Raw genomic sequence first — 19,366 nt, 5'->3', positions numbered from 1 at the left:
AAAACAATCTGCAGTGTCAGCCAAGGAGGGAGCATCACATTGAACAGCCCCCATGGGACCTTTGGACCTTGGAGCTGAACTTAGATAAACCCCATAAAACCCTGCAAAAACAAATGTGCAATAACCCCAAGACCTTAAAGTAGTTATGTATTTTGGAAGTATTTCCTTACTCTGAGCCGTGGAAGAATTTTGTAAGATGTTCAGCACAAGCCAGCACAGTCACCCTTCATTTTGGCTGATCTACATTAGCTTTTCAGACAGGATACAGTATCTATTCCAACCACTTATTCTACCTGAAATTTTAGTATTCATTGAAATACCAAAAAGAAGAAAAGATTGAGACTTGTATCCTTTAACCCAGAAATATGGACCTTATTGTGTTCATTAATGTAAATATGACTACAGATGGGGTTTTTGCTTTTTAATTTGGGTTTCTAAGCTTACACATGTACTATCAGAGGAAGACTACTGCTGTAGCTGTCTAAAACTGGTAATGCTTTTAAAGGAGCTAAAGTTCATTATATGGTGAATGGTCAAACTGCATTGAACAATGTATTTACATGTGTCAGCAAGGTTTGCTTAGCTCTGGTGAAAGGATGTACAGCAATCAAAGCTAACATCTGAATGTACTCATTAAAGTTTCTAAATGTATCTATTTAACTATTTTTGCGATTTGCATATTTTACCTTTTATTTGTATTCTGCTTTGATGCAACTTAATGTTTTGTAAGCATTCAGGAGCTGGTTCCTTACTGTGTCCATACAGAAATGTGGGGGACTTTAAAAGTGGAGATCACTAACAACATTTTTTTGGACTTTATTAAAACTAGAGGAATAATTTACCCAGCTGTTGGATGAAATCTCTCTCTGATCTCTTGTCTGTTGATGCTCACGTGCCCAGTGTCACGAGCTGGTGAGGTTTGTTGGAGCTTTGGCAAGAGCTATTTGTGATCACTGCCAGAACAGCAAGTCCTGATGAAGCACCACACATAATCTGCAGAGGGAATAAGTGGAAGGTGGCAGGGCTGTGGCTCTGATCCTAAAGCATTATTTGAAGCTCTTAGACCTCTTAAATGCAAATCCACTGATTATGTTCAACAAGGAGGGAAAGAGAGGAAGGGCATCAGGTTGAGGAGACCCAGTAAAATATGACTGGACAGCCAGAGAACAGACTTTGAATAAAAAATTAGTTACAGATATCGAAAGATATTTAAAAATATAATATATTTTAAAATATCATGTATTTAAGGGAAGGTTGATTGTGTGAAGTTTACTTGATGTCACTTTATGATGCTGGACTTGAATAGAGCAATAAGAGAAGCTGGGGAATGCAGGAATTAACCTAGGTACTGTATAATGAGAAAAGTAACTAAGAGGGATGTCTTAAAAAAGGAAACTGGCTTGGAGAAATTTAATGAAGTGCTTCAGGCATGACACTAAATGGAGACAAAATATGTTATTTTATTTTTGGAAAATGTTTGTTGCAGAAAGTCTTGTGCTAGCACAATCAATTAAAAAAAAGAATAGAATATTACACAGGAAAAATGGCAACAACTTACTAGAAATTGAAAAAGAAATAGAAAGGTTCAACCATTTGGAATTAATAACAAAATTTTATCATGGAAAGTTTGAAAAAAGATTAGTGAAAAGTCAAGGCAAATTTAAGGAAAATATAGATTTGAAGATTTACACAGAATTTCCCATTTTAAAAATTGAGATCTTATAAGATATAGAACAAATTAACTAGCAAAAAATGATGGAAGCTCCTATTTGAAGCTTTTAAAATGTCTTGAAACGAACTGTAAAATTTTTATTAACAGCAAAGTTCAAGGCAGAGCAACAACAGGTTTTTTTTCCTCCCCCATCTTTATTACTCTGAAGAATACTTAGCTACAAAATTGCAACTATCATCTACAACTTTATGCTTAAAAAGAAAAAAATTGAAGAGATGCTTTTTATTTTGGTGAGCTATTTCTCCATACTTGAGTTTATAAAGAAATAAGCCCAAGCTGTTAAAGCACAGTTAAAAAAATTAATAGGTGCAAATGCACTGCATTTGTTTCCTTGGAAACATTCTATTGCAATTTCTTTCAGATGAGATGCAGTCATTTTAAGTAGCATGTATTTAGGAGACCCTAATGAATTTGTCTCTGGATAGCATATAAATATGAGAAAAGGCTGTAGAAGCTGGTGGAGCTGCTTGCACTTCTGGTTTCTATAGAAACAGCCAATACATTGTCATGTACTGGTGGTATTAGGAAGAACAAGGTAATTAAAATAAGATGATTTATGCAGTGCTTTAGAAAACTCAAGTTATTCTTCTCAGAGAAATCCTTCTTGAATCCATGGTCAAATGTTCAAAGAAATGTGGTGGGGGTGTATTTGCACTTGCACAATGACATTTGATTTTAATTGTTAACGTTCAGGGTCCTTTCTGAGTGGAAGGCACGTGTTATGTGTCTGTGGCACAGGTGAGCAGTCTGCTGTGTTTATTTGGGAGCCTCATTTGGTGGCATTGCAGATGAAAATCCCATACCTGTCAGAGCAGGACATCACTCCTCTGCTGCCAGAGGGACTGAAATGAGCCAGGAACAAAGGATTCCTTCTTTTGGAGTGGGAGTGCTCACGTGAGAGGTATGTCAGGGAGTGGCTGTTGCAGTTTCAGTCAATTTCTAGGCACGTTTTACACCCCCAGCAGTGACCAATGCACTTTGGAAGAGCAAGAATAGAAAAGCACAGCAAACATCTGTATCACAATTCCCTGCAATGGTTACCTAGGCCTCTCTAACTTACAGTCTGGGGGATTCCTGCCTCTTTGTCTTTGAGTTTTCACACTCTGGAATTGGTTTTCTTAATCTTTTTACATCTGCAATTTCCTTTAGCAAGGAACTCAGTTTAAATATGTAGTGTTTGAAGAAGCATCTCGTTCTGTGCATTTTGAAGCTGCCTGCTGCTCATTTACTGTCTAAAGTCTTATAATGGAGGAAACCACTCTCCTTCTCCATGCTGCTCAGACTTTATTTGCAATTCTTTTGGATTCCCCTCAGTCATCTAATTTCTGTACTAAGAATTCCTTGTTTTTGTACTAAAAACTTTCTATGAGTTCCTCACAAAAAGCCATTCTGTATCTTTCTTATATGTGGATTTCACTTCTTATCCTATTTGAGATGGGGAGATAAGTTTAAATTAAACAATATGATGGGAAAATAATTTCTTTTCTTATAAATGATTGATGATTTCCATCACAAGATTCTTGTGTCTTTTCAAGTGGTCTAAAATTGACTTTAAAAAAGCCAGTGTACATTGTTCAAATCAGAAATCTTAGAGATTAATATCAGATTAAAGTTAACCACTTCTTCATCTTAAAAAGTCATTCTTTGCTTTTAATTATTCTCAAGATCTGTTGATAATATTGAGCTTTATTTCTGAAAACTGGGCAGTTACAAATGGGAAAAAAATTAGAGTAAAGAAAAATAGTGTTTTTTAACTGCCTGAAGAGAAATACAATAGATTGACACAAATGGTTTGCACTACAATAGATAAAAGCCCCTTCTATTTTGTGAAAGAGTAAGCTTTTCTTTAAGTTAGGATGTACTTTTTGTTACTGTTAATGGTGTAGTACTGTTTCACAGGGGAAATTTAATCATTCTCCCATTGAACTAATAATCCAGCATGTCAGTAGGAAGAGGCAGGTCCGTGCCAAATCACACAATCTAAAAAGATAGGACAAGAAAAGAAAGAAAAAATATGCCACATTTTACAGGTTGGAAGCCATGGATCTCAGTGAAAAGGGGGTTTTCTGATGACCAGCCATATTGCCTGTAGTCCTGTTAGATTTGTTTTGGGACCTCCTCTCCTGATGGCCCAGGACAATGGATATAAAAGGACATTTCTTTCTCATCACTAGCATACAATTTGAGGTGTTTTTTGTAAAGTGCATTGCACACAGCATACAAGTGGCCAGCACAGGCTTGGGGCAAATAGCAGCTTCTGGATTGCTCATGTGGAGTCTGAGATTTCTTGTCAGAATGCCAGTATGTGCATGGTATGTGCTTAATGGAGAAAAGTATTACAGAACACCCATCTGAAATACATGCCTTGAATTCAGCATCACAGCTTGCTTTTCAAATCACCAGAACCATAAGAATCTGTTTGAAACTGATTTAATTTGCTTAAATTGCCTTTCTTTTCGAATTCCTGCAGCCATGAGCTCCTGCCTTATTGAAGAAGTTTTGTTACTGGATTGTGTTGACACCAGAAATGACTAGGCTTTTGTTTGAAATGAACTGTTTTATGTCCATAAAATTCTTAGATTGAAGAAGTGAACTGTGGTTTTCCAGTGCTGGTAGGTGATAAATCTGCAAGTAGGAAAAGAGCAGAAGTTGTTATTAACAAACTAAAGCCAGCAGGGTAGGCAAACCTGTGCTTTCCCCAGACAAGTTCCTCAAGCATGTCATGAATTAATTGCTTAAGGTAGCACAAAGCAGGATTAATTATGAGTACTTTCCTGAGCAGGGATGTTGCAATTAGTTATTTTTGAAAGCTGTCTTTATGGGGCAGTTGAAATACTATGTATATCAAGTTCCCAGCTGCTATTCAGTGTTAATTTACTGTTCCCTAAGTCATTCCTACTGTGTGGTTTGAAGATAAAATAGCATAGTTTTTCTGAGGTATATAACAAACATATAGAAAATGAAGGTATTTTGTGCTTATTTTGATAGGCAGTTTCCTGTTGCAAAGGTAAGGTACACAGGTAATTTAGTTAAATATTCCATTAAATAACAGACAAACAAATATTGTTTAATGAATAGTGGTGAAGGTTTAAATTGATAGTAGCAGTTTTTGTAAGAGCCCAACAGGTTTTCAGCAAAAATTAAAAGTATTTGCACATTACCAAAACTTCACAGTATCTTCTTTTTCTGTACCAAGAGGTGTCTGTTGCTCCAAAAACTGTTAAAAGCAAATCCAAAGCCTAAACCCTTTACAATACTGGACACAACATATGGCTGGATATGTGCCCACATTTCACAAGTTTGGGACTTTTTTTAGATTATGATGATGTAAACAATATGTCTGTGATTTTCACCTTTAAAATAAGAAAATATTAAAAATCACTACCATGAATATCCATTTGGAAGTTTGTTGTCATTTATTGCTTTATTTTGTTGTTCTTCATCTCCCAGCACTAACTGGCCTTTGTTTCTGGCTCTTTGTCCCTGTTTTTACACTTGTGCTGCTCCATGCTCTTGCTCCTGCTGACTCTCTGGTTGGACTTGTCACTTCTGAGAAGATTCCTGCTGCTAAGGGGCTGCCTCCTCAGTCTGTCAGGGGGGTTCTGCCTTTTGTGTCCACTCCCCTCAATTTGACTTCATTTTTCTCCTGCAGCTCCTACAGCTGTCAGGTTTCTGTATGGTTTTCCATATCTCATTCCAGGCAGCTATTATATTTTCTGGGTTTTTTTTTTTTTTTTTTTTTCAGTTTGGGGTTTTAGTTTTCATTTTTGCTTCTACAAAATAGCTTCATTTTCTACTTTACTAATGAACTATAGACTTCCTTTTATAACTTTGTGCAGAAGTATGCATGGTGATTTCTCCATAGAGAAAGTGGAGGATATAAATATGGAAATATCCCTTTTGGCTTTGCAAAGTTTAATTGCTTTGTATATTATGCAGATTCTGAGGCTGTAAAATCTGATGAGAGTAAGAAGCACATTTGTATATTCACTATCTTAAAAAAGCAGGCAGATTGCTGAGAAATGTGCAAGTTTTTGAGTGTGCAGGTTTGCATCTTGTTGCTGTTATTACAGGGTGTGTAGGGTGCTTGCATGGCTAAGGCTCTTCATCAAATGCAAACATGATGTGTCTAAACTGTGTATTTCACAAAACCTGTGAAAAGCGACTGGAGCAGCTGTGCTGCCATCCTTCTACATGCTGAGATCACAGGAAGCAGAGCTGGAAGGGACCTCAGTACATCCACGAGTAGATACACCCTAACGCAGGATCAGCTTTCTGAACATTTCCCCAACAGCCATAGATTTTAGAGTTTGAGGCTAGAAATCAAGAAGTTATCATGCTGTGTTTGGTAGTTGACATGATTTTTCTTTTAGTGGTGAAAGTGTAAAATAGGGGTATAATTTAGGATATTTCGCTGTGACACCTGAAAATTGTTTGGTGGTTATTTAAAAAAATGTATCTGCAAATGGTCTGGGCCCTGAAGTCAGTAGTCACTGGGTCTGTAAGGGGTATCAGGTAGGCACTGAAATGCCTCACAAAGTTGGAAGTCATTCCAGGATAATTATTCAAGCACTTTCTCCACTCTATTGGTATTCTAGTGACATTAGAAGAAGGACTAACCTCTGAATACACTTTGGAAGTGCAGGCAGCTATGTTTTTAGCTGTCTTGGAGAGAGAGATTCAGATATTAATAACTAGGAGTCTTCCCATGTCCTAGTTTCAAGGATCACCATATTCAGAGAGATGGTTTGCTTTGATCTGGCCACTTGCCTTGAAGTTTCTCTTCACTGGAGGCAATCAGAGAAAAAAGAAAGCAAAAGTATTGATTTGCAAAATTCAAATTAGACAACATAGATACAGAATTTCATGAAGAAAGATGGAAAGAAAGGACATTCAAACTGTTCATGTGTTCCTTAGAATAATTAAAAATCTCTTACTTTTTAAGATCCAGCTTACAGGCTGTTAAAATATTCAGAATCCTGTGGCTGATACCCATTTCTGCATGGATCTAACCCACTTTTTCTGTACAATCAAAATCTCCCCAGGTGAAACTTGCACCAATTACTCCTCCTGTGTTCCACACAACTCTATTTAAGAAGGGAGTTTGCATCACCTTTGCAGCCACCCTTTAAATACTGGAACTTGGTCTCCTCTAAACCTTTTTTTCTCAAGGCTGAGCAAGCTCAGGTCTTCCTGCCTTTCCTTATGTAGCAGCTTCCCAGTCTTTTGAGCATCTTCACTGCCCTTCTTTCTTCAGCTTACATGTCTTTTGTATAGCATGGGCAATATTGAACACAATGTGCCAGGTGTGACTTTAAAAGAGCTGATGAGAGTGGGACAATGACAATCACTGCTAGTGATGGCCTTGTTGGTGTGCCCCAGCACCCAGCTGGATTTCTTGGCTGTTCCCTCGTGTTGAGCATGTTGTCCATGATGATCCTCAGGTCCCTTTCACTTTCTGGCTGGGCACATAGCTCCAGCTCCTCCTGGTTGCTCCCAGGCTGTGTGTGTTGGTGTGTAGACACCTGAGGTGGTTGCTCTGCTGGTTTTCATCTTGGGAGGCAGCTAAGGAACGTTTGTTGCTGCTCTAGTTGGCCTGGCTTGTCCCCAGGGGTTGCCGTGATGTGTTTAGCGTCGCCACTTGGGACACCCCAAACTCCCTGAGTCCTTCATTTTAACCCTGGCTCACTGAGTTGGACAGCTTGCTGCCAAGGATTCTTTTGCTTCTTCTAGGGACTCTAGAAGAGTTCACAGTGTGAAAGGGAGTTTGTGTAGACCCAGCTTCACATTGTGTTGTCTGAAGCTCTTTCTGGATCTTACTCTAATTCCTTGGTAATTTACAACAGACTCTTATGTATATATAAACATAACACAGAAATTGTACAACCTGATGCTTTTAAAAATATATAATTTAATTTTCCTGTATATTGATTCTTTATATTCATTGGCCAAGCTATTGAAAAACACTAGTATGTCAACATTTTAAAATGAGTTACTGTAGGGAGATAGAACAAGTAAATAAAGGTGGTGTAATCTTACCCCCTAAAGAGTTGCAGCTGAGTTAATTATTAAGGATTAGGAGCAGGCCTGATGTTAACAGGCTGCAGCTGTAACCAACAAGAAGAGTGTTATAAAAGAGTGGATTGGTTGGCTGAGGGAGTTGGAGTCAATTGGCTGCTGTAAGGACAAGGAAGAGTCAGTGCCTGGAGGAGCTGCCCACAAGAAACATCAAGGAGGTGTGAAGCTCCAGCAATATGGAACCCTTGCAGTATAGTGACACTAGAACTCTTGCACTATAATGACAACAAGTTATCTTTTGATGTTTAAAAATAATAGATAATTTAATGGAGATAATTATTTATACAAAGAGGGAAAGCATAGGTTGTCATGTTTGAATCTGCCAAAAAAAATCAAACTCTTTTGTCCACTAGGTGTTGAGAGTGTACAAAGCTGCAGTGCAACAGACTTTGGATATCCTCTTCCTCCCAGAAGGAAGAGAATTTCTTACCAGCACAGACGCCGTGAGCCGGGACTCGGCCGATCGCACCATCGTTGCGTGGGACTTCCAGAGTGCTGCAAAAATCTCCAATCAGATCTTTCATGTAAGATCAACTATTGTTGTTGGGGTCATGATTTAATATTTCATATTTGTCAGTGGAGTAAAAAAAGCATTTGATTTTCAAGAAGATCTTGTGATGTAGAAGATGCCTTTCATGTAAGTTGATGACTTTCTTTGTTTTCACAATTAATACTTAGTTGTTATTAAAAAATAACCTTGAAGGCTGAGAGGTCTCCTTGTGTTTAAAATATTTACATATCAGTGCTAATTCATTGACATCTAAGCTATATTTAGGCAAGGACTCTGCAGTGTCATTGTGGTTTGCCAGTGGTGCATGGCAGTAGCTGCTGTAGTGCAATGTTTCTTTTCCCACACTTTTTCATACATTTGTCATCAGCTGCTCTGAGGGCTATTGACAAATGGAGTTTAATATTCACAAAGTAATAGCAACCTGATATGTGCATATAGATACCTAATACAGACTAATCACAGAGGCAAAATTTGCATTTATCAGTGCAGGTGCAGTATTTCTCAGTCATCTAACCAAGCAAGACATTTAATGGACTAAATTGTCTAGAAAGGCTGACAGCTTCAAAGGAGATTACCAAGGCAGTTAATAGAAAATTTCAACTCTCTGAGTCTTTTTTGAATACCCAAGTCTAATATCCTATGTAATATAATATGATTGGATTGTATATGGATGCTTTTTGGCTGAAATGAGCAGTACTCTGCTGACAAGAGCACATAGTTGATGATTTAATGGGATTTTTTTAGTGTTTAATTTCCAGAATTGTGCCTTTGTACTCTACTGGATCTATCAATACCTTGGATAGACAATAGGAAAGGAAAAAAACCAAACCTGTGAATATATAAATTACAGACCAGAAAGATTCAGCATCAAGGAGAAACAAACAAACAAACATGACTACACTGTCTCTGAAATGGACTTTCTCCCCCTCCACCCCTACCTTTCTGCACTGTGAATAAACAAAATGTGGTGATGACTTAGCAAATTCTGCTTCACTTTTCTGAATTTCACCTTTGAAACCTTTGAAGTGGGAGTGAAACCCACAGCTCTCCAAACGGATTAGATCGCAACAGGACTTGTTCTATTGCTTGTCTGCATTAACAAATGACTAGTTAACAGCTCTAAAATAACCCATCACTACAACATACCCATCATGACAGCAGCATGCTCCTGCAGCTTGTGTTGTGCTTTCTAGTCCCACACTTCCAGACCCAGTTTCTCTGCAGAAATACACAGTTGCACTGTGCCCAATACTTTACAGTACCCAGAACTTCCTTCCCAGCCCTTCACTTCCAAATCACAAAACAAAACCAATCTGATGTTCTTCCTGCTCTACCACACAGCCCATGGTGTCGTGGTCACTGTTATCCTGGTGTTCCTCACATGCAGATGGATCCTACAGCCAAAGCTCACATGGCATCAAAACTCAGCAATCTTTAGGTCAGGCTGAAATTAGAAGTGGTTTGGACCTGGTGGAAGCCTTGTGAGAGCAGTTGATTTCTGAGGGAGTCACCATGCAGAGTTTTGAAAGTAATCTTAATTCAGCCTTAAATAGGAACTGTATGGTAAAGCCAAGTCTTACTAATTACTGCAGTTATTTAGGAGTTTGCAGCCAGCAGCAGCCCACATCACTGTCATGAGGAGGCTAATAATGATCTTTTATTTTTTTCTTCTTTTTTGTAAGAGTGGGATGGGGAAAGGTGTCTGTTTCAATCAGATGTTTTCTGTTCCTGTCAGTCTGGCCAGAATTGGGAGGATGGAGGATTTGAGAACTGTATAAAGTAACATGGAAAGCACAGTATGGCTGTGGAGGAAGGGATATGGCAGAAGAAGATTCACTTTGACATCCAAACTTTGGGTTTCCTTTGGCAAAAGCTGATGATGGAGAGCCATCTGGTTGGAATTACCTTTCTGCAGCTGTTCTGTGGTATAATTATGGCTCAGATGGATAGGGGATTTCGGTGAATATCTAGGAAAACAAGGTAGAGGTTTGAGTTAGCCTTTGTAGTTATGTAAGGTTTGTAGTGATTTAAGTATCTTTATATAATATATTAATGGAGATGACTTGTCCTTACTTTGTCCCTCATGGGCTCTCAAATATGTCAAGAGCTAACTTGAATCATTTGAACTCATCTGTTTGATACAACAAAACTTTCTTTAAAATCCTTTTCAGGAGCGTTACACTTGCCCCAGTCTGAGCCTGCACCCAAGGGAGTCTGTGTTTGTTGCTCAGACCAACGGGAACTACCTGGCTCTGTTTTCTGCCCAGCGACCCTACAGAATCAACAAAAAGAAAAGATACGAAGGACACAAGGTATCCTTCCTCACCAGGAGCTCAGTATCCAAACTTAAAAGGAAGATTGATAGCAAAGCACCTCTGCTTTTTAATATGTCTGCTAATAGTGTTTTATTATAAATCAGTGATAGATATTAATTGGCTTCATTTGCTTTCCCATGTGCCAGTCTATTTTGAATCAAATGCACTCTGAATGAAATAGTTATTAGAAGGCTTTATGAATGCTTAATGTCTTGATTAGAAAAGTTTTTGCTATAGCTGTGTCTCAGTAAAGACCTGGAGAAATCTTTAGTGTATATTTATTTAAAGACATGCAGGTTTTGTACTATATTAATTTTCAGTGTACCTCAATGAACTTTTCTAATCAGCATCAAGAGTTACTCTGTTATTGTTTTTCACAGGTGGAAGGATTTGCAGTGGGCTGTGAATTTTCTCCAGATGGAACACTTTTGGTGACAGGAAGTTCAGATGGCAAAGTGTTTTTCTACAACTATCATACTTCAAGGATTATTCGCACGCTGTCTGCACATAAAGAAGCATGTGTGAGTGCAACATTTCACCCAGTCTTGCCATCACTCCTTGCAACATGTGATTGGGCTGGAGAAATCAAGATCTGGCAATAACAACCAGAGTTACTTTTTAGGATGTCTCTCTCCTGTTAGTCTGTCAGAGGCTTAGGAAATAAGCCAGAGTATGGAATGTGAAATTCTGTTGGGATGTGTTGTAAGCAGGAGAGAGACTGTTGTCTTTTCTTCTATGACCTCTATGTTTGTGCTTTCATAATGCAGTTAAGATGGTTTTATGGTTGGCTGTTGAGCAAAGAAATGGTCCTACTCTCTCCCTCAACCCTGGAGACAAATTTTTAACCCTTTTGTGTCAATCTTGTGCTCATCAAGTCCCATTCTGCTTTGAGCAAGCACCTAAATTTAAGAAAATTATTGTTCTTTTGATGCATCTTTTCAATGCAGCTTTCTTAGACCAGAGTTTATCACAGAATCATAGAATCATTTAGGTTGGAAAAGAACTTTAAAATCACTGAGTCCAAGCTTTAACCCAGTAGAGCCAAGTCCACCACTCAACCATGTCCCACAGTGCCACATCTGCAAATCTTTTAAATACCTACCTCTAAGGATGGTGATTCCACCACTTCCCTGGGCATCCTGTTCCAATGCCTGACAACCCTTTGGCTGAAGAAGTTTCTTCTATTATCCAATCTAAACTTCTTCTGTCAGGAGGAGACTGTTTCCTCTTTTCCTCACCAAAAGTTGAGGACACACTATTTAACAAATGATGATATTCAGATCAGTGAATACCTATTCCATCTTCCTGAAATGTTTTTTCCCACTTTTTTGAACTGGTTTAGCTCCCTGACCTGATCAATGTAGGGTTAGAGAAGTAATATTGTGGTTCAAGGCAAAACAGCTTCCATGCACAAGAAGGGGGAAGGTCACAGGGCAGGTGGGACTGCTTCTTCTGAAAATGGAAGGTCTATTATCAGCTCAGTTTACTGTAAATGCCTTCTGAGAGTTCCAGGGAAAGGTGTGACAGATGGCTTGAACCTAATTTTGAAGTCAATACACGTGTGGTTTTGAAATCCTGGTGTTTAAACTTGAGTTTTAAACTTTTATTACTGTGTAAAAAGAGAAAGAAACTATGTATAAATACTTTTAAGGAAGAAATAAACATTTTTTAAAAATACATGCTATCTTTGTTTACTCCTATTATTCTTGACAAGATAGTACGCAAGCTTATAATGGATTTGATGCTTGGGGGTGAAAACAATTAACATTACTCTAATTTATTGCAAACACATATGCATTTCTCCATAGTTCTTGATGTTGCTTGGACACAGAAATTGTCATCATGCTATTCAGTGCAGGGGAAGTTCTTCAGCACTCAAACAGGAGCTGGGCTATTCTTCAGCAGATATAAATTTAATTAGGCCATTAGTATGTATTTACATACATAGAGATTGTTTGTAACTGTACTTTAAATTTGTGTTCCCTTCAAGTGTATTACTTGGTTCTAGAAAATATTTAATGTGTATGTGTGTGTACATGTATGAAAAATAATATGTCTGTGCATCACATAAACCATATGTAATCCTATCATGACTCCATATGTTTATATGTATTATCTTGTACATAAACGTTTATATGTATTCTCTTGTAGTGAGTGCTGTAAGCTTGTCTTGTCTTTGGTCTGGTTAGTCTGGAAAGGTGTTTTAACATAAACAGGATAATGGTGCTGAGTAAATTGTCTCTATCATGGAATCCATAAACTCGATATGGTAGCAACTTCTCTGTAGCACATTTTTATTTTTCTGATTTTTCATATTGGCACAAATGCAAGGGGTTTCTATCCACTTTTTTGCATGCTCAGTAAAAATAGGTTTTTCAGTGAAAAATTTTCAGAGCATCCTTGTGAACAGCAGATTTTAATTATTAATGAGCATAATGTACTCCATTGGTTTGTAGTTTATGTTCCTTATTGCCTGTGGTAAGACATAAGCCTGTACCAAGGCTGTGGGTCCAGTTTGAAGTCTGGACCAAGATTGTATGGCTGCATGGTTTTAATCACCTTACCAACAGCTATGACAGGTTTTAACATAGGGCATTAAATTTAAGTGAGTCTTGCAATGAAAAAGCAGCTTTTTCTTTGTTTCCCAGATTGCCGTTTATTTTTTGCTTCCTTGTGCAGCAATGAGCTGTTTAACAGGAGCCTGGAGTTTGCACTTTTCTTCACTGTGCCTCTAGTACAGAAGCCAGCTGTACCTTTAAATAGAAACTTGTTTGGTGGTTTTGAGTTACTCCTAATTCAAGCTGTGGGATCCTCATAAAAGTCAGGAGGAGGTCAGCTGGAAGTGAAGTAGCCCTTGCCTGTTGCTAGGCAGGCTGGATCCCAACTGCACAGCATTTTCCAAGGGGGTGGCTCTGTGTTCTTCCCTCCTGGTGTTTTAATTCAAAATGTGCTGTTACCACTTAAAAACTTTGGGCAGCCAGGTGTGTCTTATATGAATGATGGGCAGCACTGTAATTGTTCCTGTTACAACCTGGTATCTGTCTCCATGGGAGATTATCTGTTATTTTGTTAAGTACAGCCTTGAGAAAGGCCCTAAAATACATGTGAGCTCATGGTAGAAATGGTTTTTTGGAAGAGGCCTGAGCTGATGTGAACATTTCCCTCTATGTGAGTGAGCTCTGAGCACACTCAGCCTCAGTGAGAGCACATCTGGATAGAGGGAAGGTCCTGAGGGAGCAGACTTTGGGAATCACTGCCAAGAAAAGTAACTGCATTTTGTATGATTACTCATGTTGTTGCTTAAGTTTAACTCGTGTACTGAGGTGTGATTCTGGTGTCTACAATTTATCCCTCCTGAAATTATCTTGCAGATATAAATTGTAGACTATTTGAGGGGTGGAGAGGGAGGGAAAACCTTAAATTTGATTAAAGGTGGTACAGAAAATAAAAGAAACTTGAAACTGTATAATCTTAAAGAATATTAAAGTTAGAATTGCATTTGTGTCAGATTTCCAAGATGGCTGGAGTTTAATTACTTAGAAGATCCAAAGGTTTTATCATGCAATGATATTGTTTTCACAGCATCATCTTGTTAAAATCTCTTTCTAATATAAAACTGATTAAGACACAGACTGAAATTTAGTCATTGAAAATACTTCAGAAGAGTGGTGTCAATTAAGTTTTCATTATGATTCAAACACAAATTCTTCCTTGTTATCTTATGTAATGAACTGTAATCAAAAAATATCCACATTATTCCATCACTCTGCAATTACCAAATACTATTTGGGCTGCATACAAGGATTATTATGGTCAGATGAAGCTTTTAGAATGTAATAAATTGTTGGTTAATTAATTTTATTCATAAAATTTTAATGTATAAATGTTTGCATCTTGCTTTAGGAGAAATTCTTTTAGATTTATATAAAGGTCTCTAGGGTATCATATGTTAGAGCCAAGGCAGAGTTTTCCAGCATTTTGAAATGGTCTAGACTGTGTAGATAAACAAGCCAGATTAATTTTCATCTATTTTGTACTGTACCAAAAAGTAATAATGGCAGTCTCTACCACTTTATTATTTGCTACTGGAGCATTATTAATTTGGGGTGTCAGAGGATGCAAGCTATTTAACTGTCTTTATCTCAAAAACCTGCTAATTAGCAGACAGTTATTAGAATCATGTGTTCACTCAGCTGAAATACTGTTGGTGAGTCACTATATTTCAGCTCTTGGCTTCATCATAAAAATAAGGTATGGCATTACAATGGGATTGCTTGTTCTGTAGGGGACAGGCAAATGTAAAGGTACAATACTACGGCAGAACAGAACAAAGCAGGCAGATCAAAAAATTGTGGGATCTCAAATTACCCATTATCCTTACATAAGGGTTTGGCCTGCACTCAACTGAAAATATTTGCTCTTCTTTCTTCAGCTAGCCTTGATCTCAGTCTCTGAATCCCAGCTCCTCCTAGTCACTGCTTGCATCCTCACCATTTAATTTTCATTTTTTCTGTCCTTGTCTCAGCACCTTGTCTTCTGCATTTAAGGGTATAGCAGTCTGTGTGCTTACACTACATTCATCTTCTCTTTTTCTTTTTACTGCACTCTGACTTGAGACTTTCAGGCTTTCATTTTAGCTGTCATTAGAAAGGCAGGCAGAAATCCCAGAGCACTCTGCACTCCATTCTTGCCCGTTTTCCAGTTTTAATGAGGCTTATTATTTTTGGAGAGTCTCCCCTTTTCTTAGCCTCTCCTCTGTCTGCTTCTCTTTCTACCTTTGATTACTGCTCTACTGTCTTGCAGATCCTTTTTACTATATCAGTTGCTACAAGGTTTACCTTGTCAGGAGTGCAATTTTGTGGAAAAAAAAAAACAAAACCAAAGAAACCTCACCCACCAAGTCTCAGAGTTATTGCCACTTACAGTGCTTTAGCTCAGAGTGTGCAAACTGAGTTGCCTTCAAATGAATTTAAATGAAAAGATGTGCTCTAAGACCATATTTATTATGTCCCAGCTGGTGGGACTAAACTGGAGATAGTTCAGAGTATCCCCTACTCCCCCAAATGCTTGTAGGTTAGATACTGTGATTTCAGAAGTGAGACAAGCTACACATTTACTCCTTTGGGCCTTACCACTTGCAAACATGAATGTAAGCCTCAGGAGCTTCAAAGAGTCTTTGGTGATTTCCCCTTTCTTTGATAAATTTCTCACTGCTCTCTTCATTACTCACCTCTCTGTGCAGAGTGGCCACAGTCTGATGTTTTCACACTTCAAAGAATTGAAATGCAGGGAGTTGGTTTATGAGGGGGAAAAAAAGGCAGTTTTAGAGGTGCTTGATCTCCAGTAAGATGAGCTGGCCCTGCCCCAGAGCTGGATGAATCCTTCCAGATGTGCAGAATGACCCAGCTGGGACAGAGCAGCCTGGCATGGATGGGGATGATGGGTCTCTGGAGGGGGGTAGGACTCCCTGTACCTGATTTGGGTGGAGGTGTAAAGGAACTCATTCACCTCCCTTTCCCATGCCTGGGTATCCTACATAAGCTTATTTAGAAGCCTACCAGGAAGTACCTGGGCACTGCACAGAGATGATAAAGTTTCATCCAAAGGTAATTCTCACTACATTTTCACAATTTTGCATAAGTGCCTCTTAAAATCAATCTAAAAACTTTTTCAGGAAGACTTTGGAGAAGGTTGAAGTTCACCAAGGTTGAAAGTGCCTGAAGTTATGCTCCAGACAGTTTCAGCTAGATCCATTTGTCTCCAATTTCCATCAGCAGGGCAGCAAAACTCAGGTATCATTCTCAGGAAGATTTCTACTGAGGAACTGTTTGAAGTGCATCCTTAGGAGAGCCGCTTATGTAACAACTTGTGCTTAAGTGTACCTTCTCTGGTACAAACCAGCTTACACTGAGAAAGCAATTTCCCTATGTTCAGATTAGTACCACTTGTTTATAAGCAAGTAGCAAAGCATTGCCTCTGAATATAATTTAGCTATATTTCACCATGAACTATGTTATTTTTATGTTTTATTGTGTAACCACTTCCTTTGTTGGCTTGCTGGTAAGAGTTGTAAGTAAGTTCCAGAGGTCTTCCATCTCATGGTCTGTTGGAAATTATTTAAGTTGAACATGAGGGAAAGAATGTCATAGCTTACACATATGTTATAATTTATTTATATATAATAGAGCAAATAAAATACTTTGATTAATTCATTTTCCTTGCTTCTTTAATCCTCGCTAAGGCAAGTTCTTGTTTGTAAAAAGAGTTTCTTAAAAAGATCTATTCCCCCCACCAGTCTGGATGGTTAGTTTGCGCATATTTGCTATTTGCTTTAATGCATGGAACTACTTGAAATGCAGACATTAGTTCAAATCACATATTGCTTTTGGTACAAAAAGGAAAGTGTTTATTATGCCATTAATATGAAACATGCAATCTGTGAACTCTAGGGGTGTCATGGACTAATTTTTCTTTGTTGCAACCTCAAACAGGTAATGTTTTGACCAGATACATCACCTCAGAATCTGGGCAAAAGCCATGAAGTGAAATCTTAATCATATTCAAAATCTCATCTTTACCCTTCTCTGGGCAGCAGCCTGGCTGAGCAGAGCTTCCACTTGTCAAAGTGCCCGTCACCATCCAGGGGTAACTTCGTGGTCCATTTCAGCTGGGGAACCTTGCTGCACTCATCCTGTGCCCTTGCCAGAGCTGTGAAGCTGCAAGGTGGGACTGGGACAGGCTCTAGTGGTGAACCTGCCTCTCAGCTGTGTAACTTGCTCAGGCTGCATTGCCATGCTAGCCACAGCCAAGAGCTTCTCTTTGGCCTGTACTGCCCTTCTAAAAACCAACTTAAATTTGCTGTAATTTGTGGCTGAGCTTGCTGGACAACTTCTCAGTGTTCAGTTTTTAACTCTGGCACTGCTGCAGCAGTCTGGTCGCGGCTGCTTCAGTGACAGGTGAATTGCAAAATTCACCTGAGAAGCTGTGAACTTCCTTGGATAATTGGCATTTTGGAGCTTTACAGAGAGGGCAGTGGAGACAACATGTCATTATTAAAATAAAGACAATGCTTTTGGCACTCCAGATTCTGGTATAATTTACATTTGGACCTCTGGTCTCTACTTCAGAAGAGCAATTTTAAGCAATCTTTTTATTAATGAAGTATACAATGTTTTCCTTGTTTTTCAACATCATAGCTGAACTACCACATTAATTATGCATCTTTGGGGATTTTTGTTATTTGGTGCATTTTGAATGCCCTCCAGGGAAAGGGAGGTTTGCAAGTCTGGCAAGGTTCTCTGAGGGAATAAGAAATTGCTCCTCATATTTTTTCCAGTTGCTTATAATAAGTTGAATGCTGTCTTTGATGCAATTGAACTAAATCCACTGGAGCAACAGAAAATGTGTCCTTCTTTCTATAAAAGAAAAGTGTTACCTGGACCTGGGCCTAAATTCTTGCATTTTGGCCAACAGTTATGGGTCAACAATTTCATACAAAATGCTGCGTTCAAATTTGGATGTGCTCAAAGAAATGAGTCAGGGGAGGCTTAGTTTAGGTTTTTCACCCAGAGGGTGGTCAAGCACTGGAACAGAATCCCCAGGGAAGTGGTCACAGCACCAAGCCTGACAGAGCTCCAGGAGTGTCTGGACAATGCTCTCAGACCTGTGGTGTGACTCTTGGGGTGTCCTGCCAGGAGGTGGACTGTGATTATGATGGATCCCTTCCAACTCAGAATATTCTGTGATTCTGTGTGATACTTGGCATGTGAAGTGGCTCCTGGACTTGATGTTCCACCAAATGAAAGCTCCTCCTTTCCTGGTTTGATGAGTCTGTTTGGGCCTTGGCACTGCAGAGGTTTCTTTGCTCTTCCCCTTATGTTGCTGCAGGGACACGTAGCAGGGAGCCCTGAGCCTCCTTTCTGCCCCCCATTCTCTACCCTCCCATTTTCCATATATTTTAAAGGATGCTTAAGCATTCCCTTGGGAACTGCAGGCCTAAAAAATGAGGATAATGACCTTTTCATTGTGTTTTAAACTGCCTTTTACTTAGGTGTCTGTCAAGGGAGTAATTTCAGAGAAATTGTATTCTTCATAATCTGCCCTGAGACCTGATGGTATCGTTTTAATTTGAGTTGGGAAGCTTAGCTGTACTAAGCTTTTCACCAAACTCCGCTAGTTTAATAAACTCACATTTGGTTTTGCATTAATTATTCCTGAACCTGAGATCTTCTTGAAAGGTGACAACTGAATGAACAAATCCAAAACAGTTTCATGAGAGAATTTGTCAGAGGAAAATTTTGGCAGTAATTTGAGTAAATTATAGAAAAAATATCAATGAACTCGTCAGATATTTTCTAGAAGGATGTTATTTTTTCCATAACATAAGGACTCATCATTTGCTTCTGAAATTAATAGCTCTGTTTTTATTTTTAACATTCATAATTAGACATTAATTTGCTCTCTGAATACTTACATTTCAAATTCTACAATCATTCCCTTTTGAACAAGTACTACTCTGAATCTCTGGGAGAAAAATTCATGAAGATCAAATATATTTGAAGTGTTACAACATTATCTGGGTGATTTATTTTTACATTCACATGGGACACAGTCCCATCCATGAAGTCACTGCAGGAGTGCAGGAATTCCAATAAAGGCTTCCACAGAACATCACTGTGCAGGTCTAACCCTCACAACATCCTACACTAACCTCTTCTTTCTGCTTTTAAA

The 19,366-nt window shown here is 38.5% G+C and overlaps 1 protein-coding gene across 2 annotated transcripts in view; it reads left to right on the top strand.

Annotated features, from left to right (window-relative positions):
* WDR25 (WD repeat domain 25) overlaps positions 1–15,554 on the top strand; it is a 63,508-nt gene extending 47,954 nt beyond the window's left edge. For both annotated transcript variants that reach the window (XM_005483218.4, XM_026791129.2), the window contains exons 5-7: positions 8,164–8,334; positions 10,493–10,633; positions 11,017–15,554. In XM_005483218.4, coding sequence (XP_005483275.2) covers positions 8,164–8,334; positions 10,493–10,633; positions 11,017–11,238 — 534 coding nt within the window. In that variant the 3' untranslated portion in view covers positions 11,239–15,554. The remainder of the gene's footprint in view (positions 1–8,163; positions 8,335–10,492; positions 10,634–11,016) is intronic.
* Positions 15,555–19,366: the final 3,812 nt, after the last annotated feature.

The sequence above is a fragment of the Zonotrichia albicollis genome, chromosome 6 (assembly GCF_047830755.1).
Source record: "Zonotrichia albicollis isolate bZonAlb1 chromosome 6, bZonAlb1.hap1, whole genome shotgun sequence".
Classification (NCBI taxonomy): Eukaryota; Metazoa; Chordata; class Aves; order Passeriformes; family Passerellidae; genus Zonotrichia; species Zonotrichia albicollis.
Note: the sequence above shows the minus strand (reverse complement) of the source record. Positions and strands in the feature narration are given on the sequence as shown.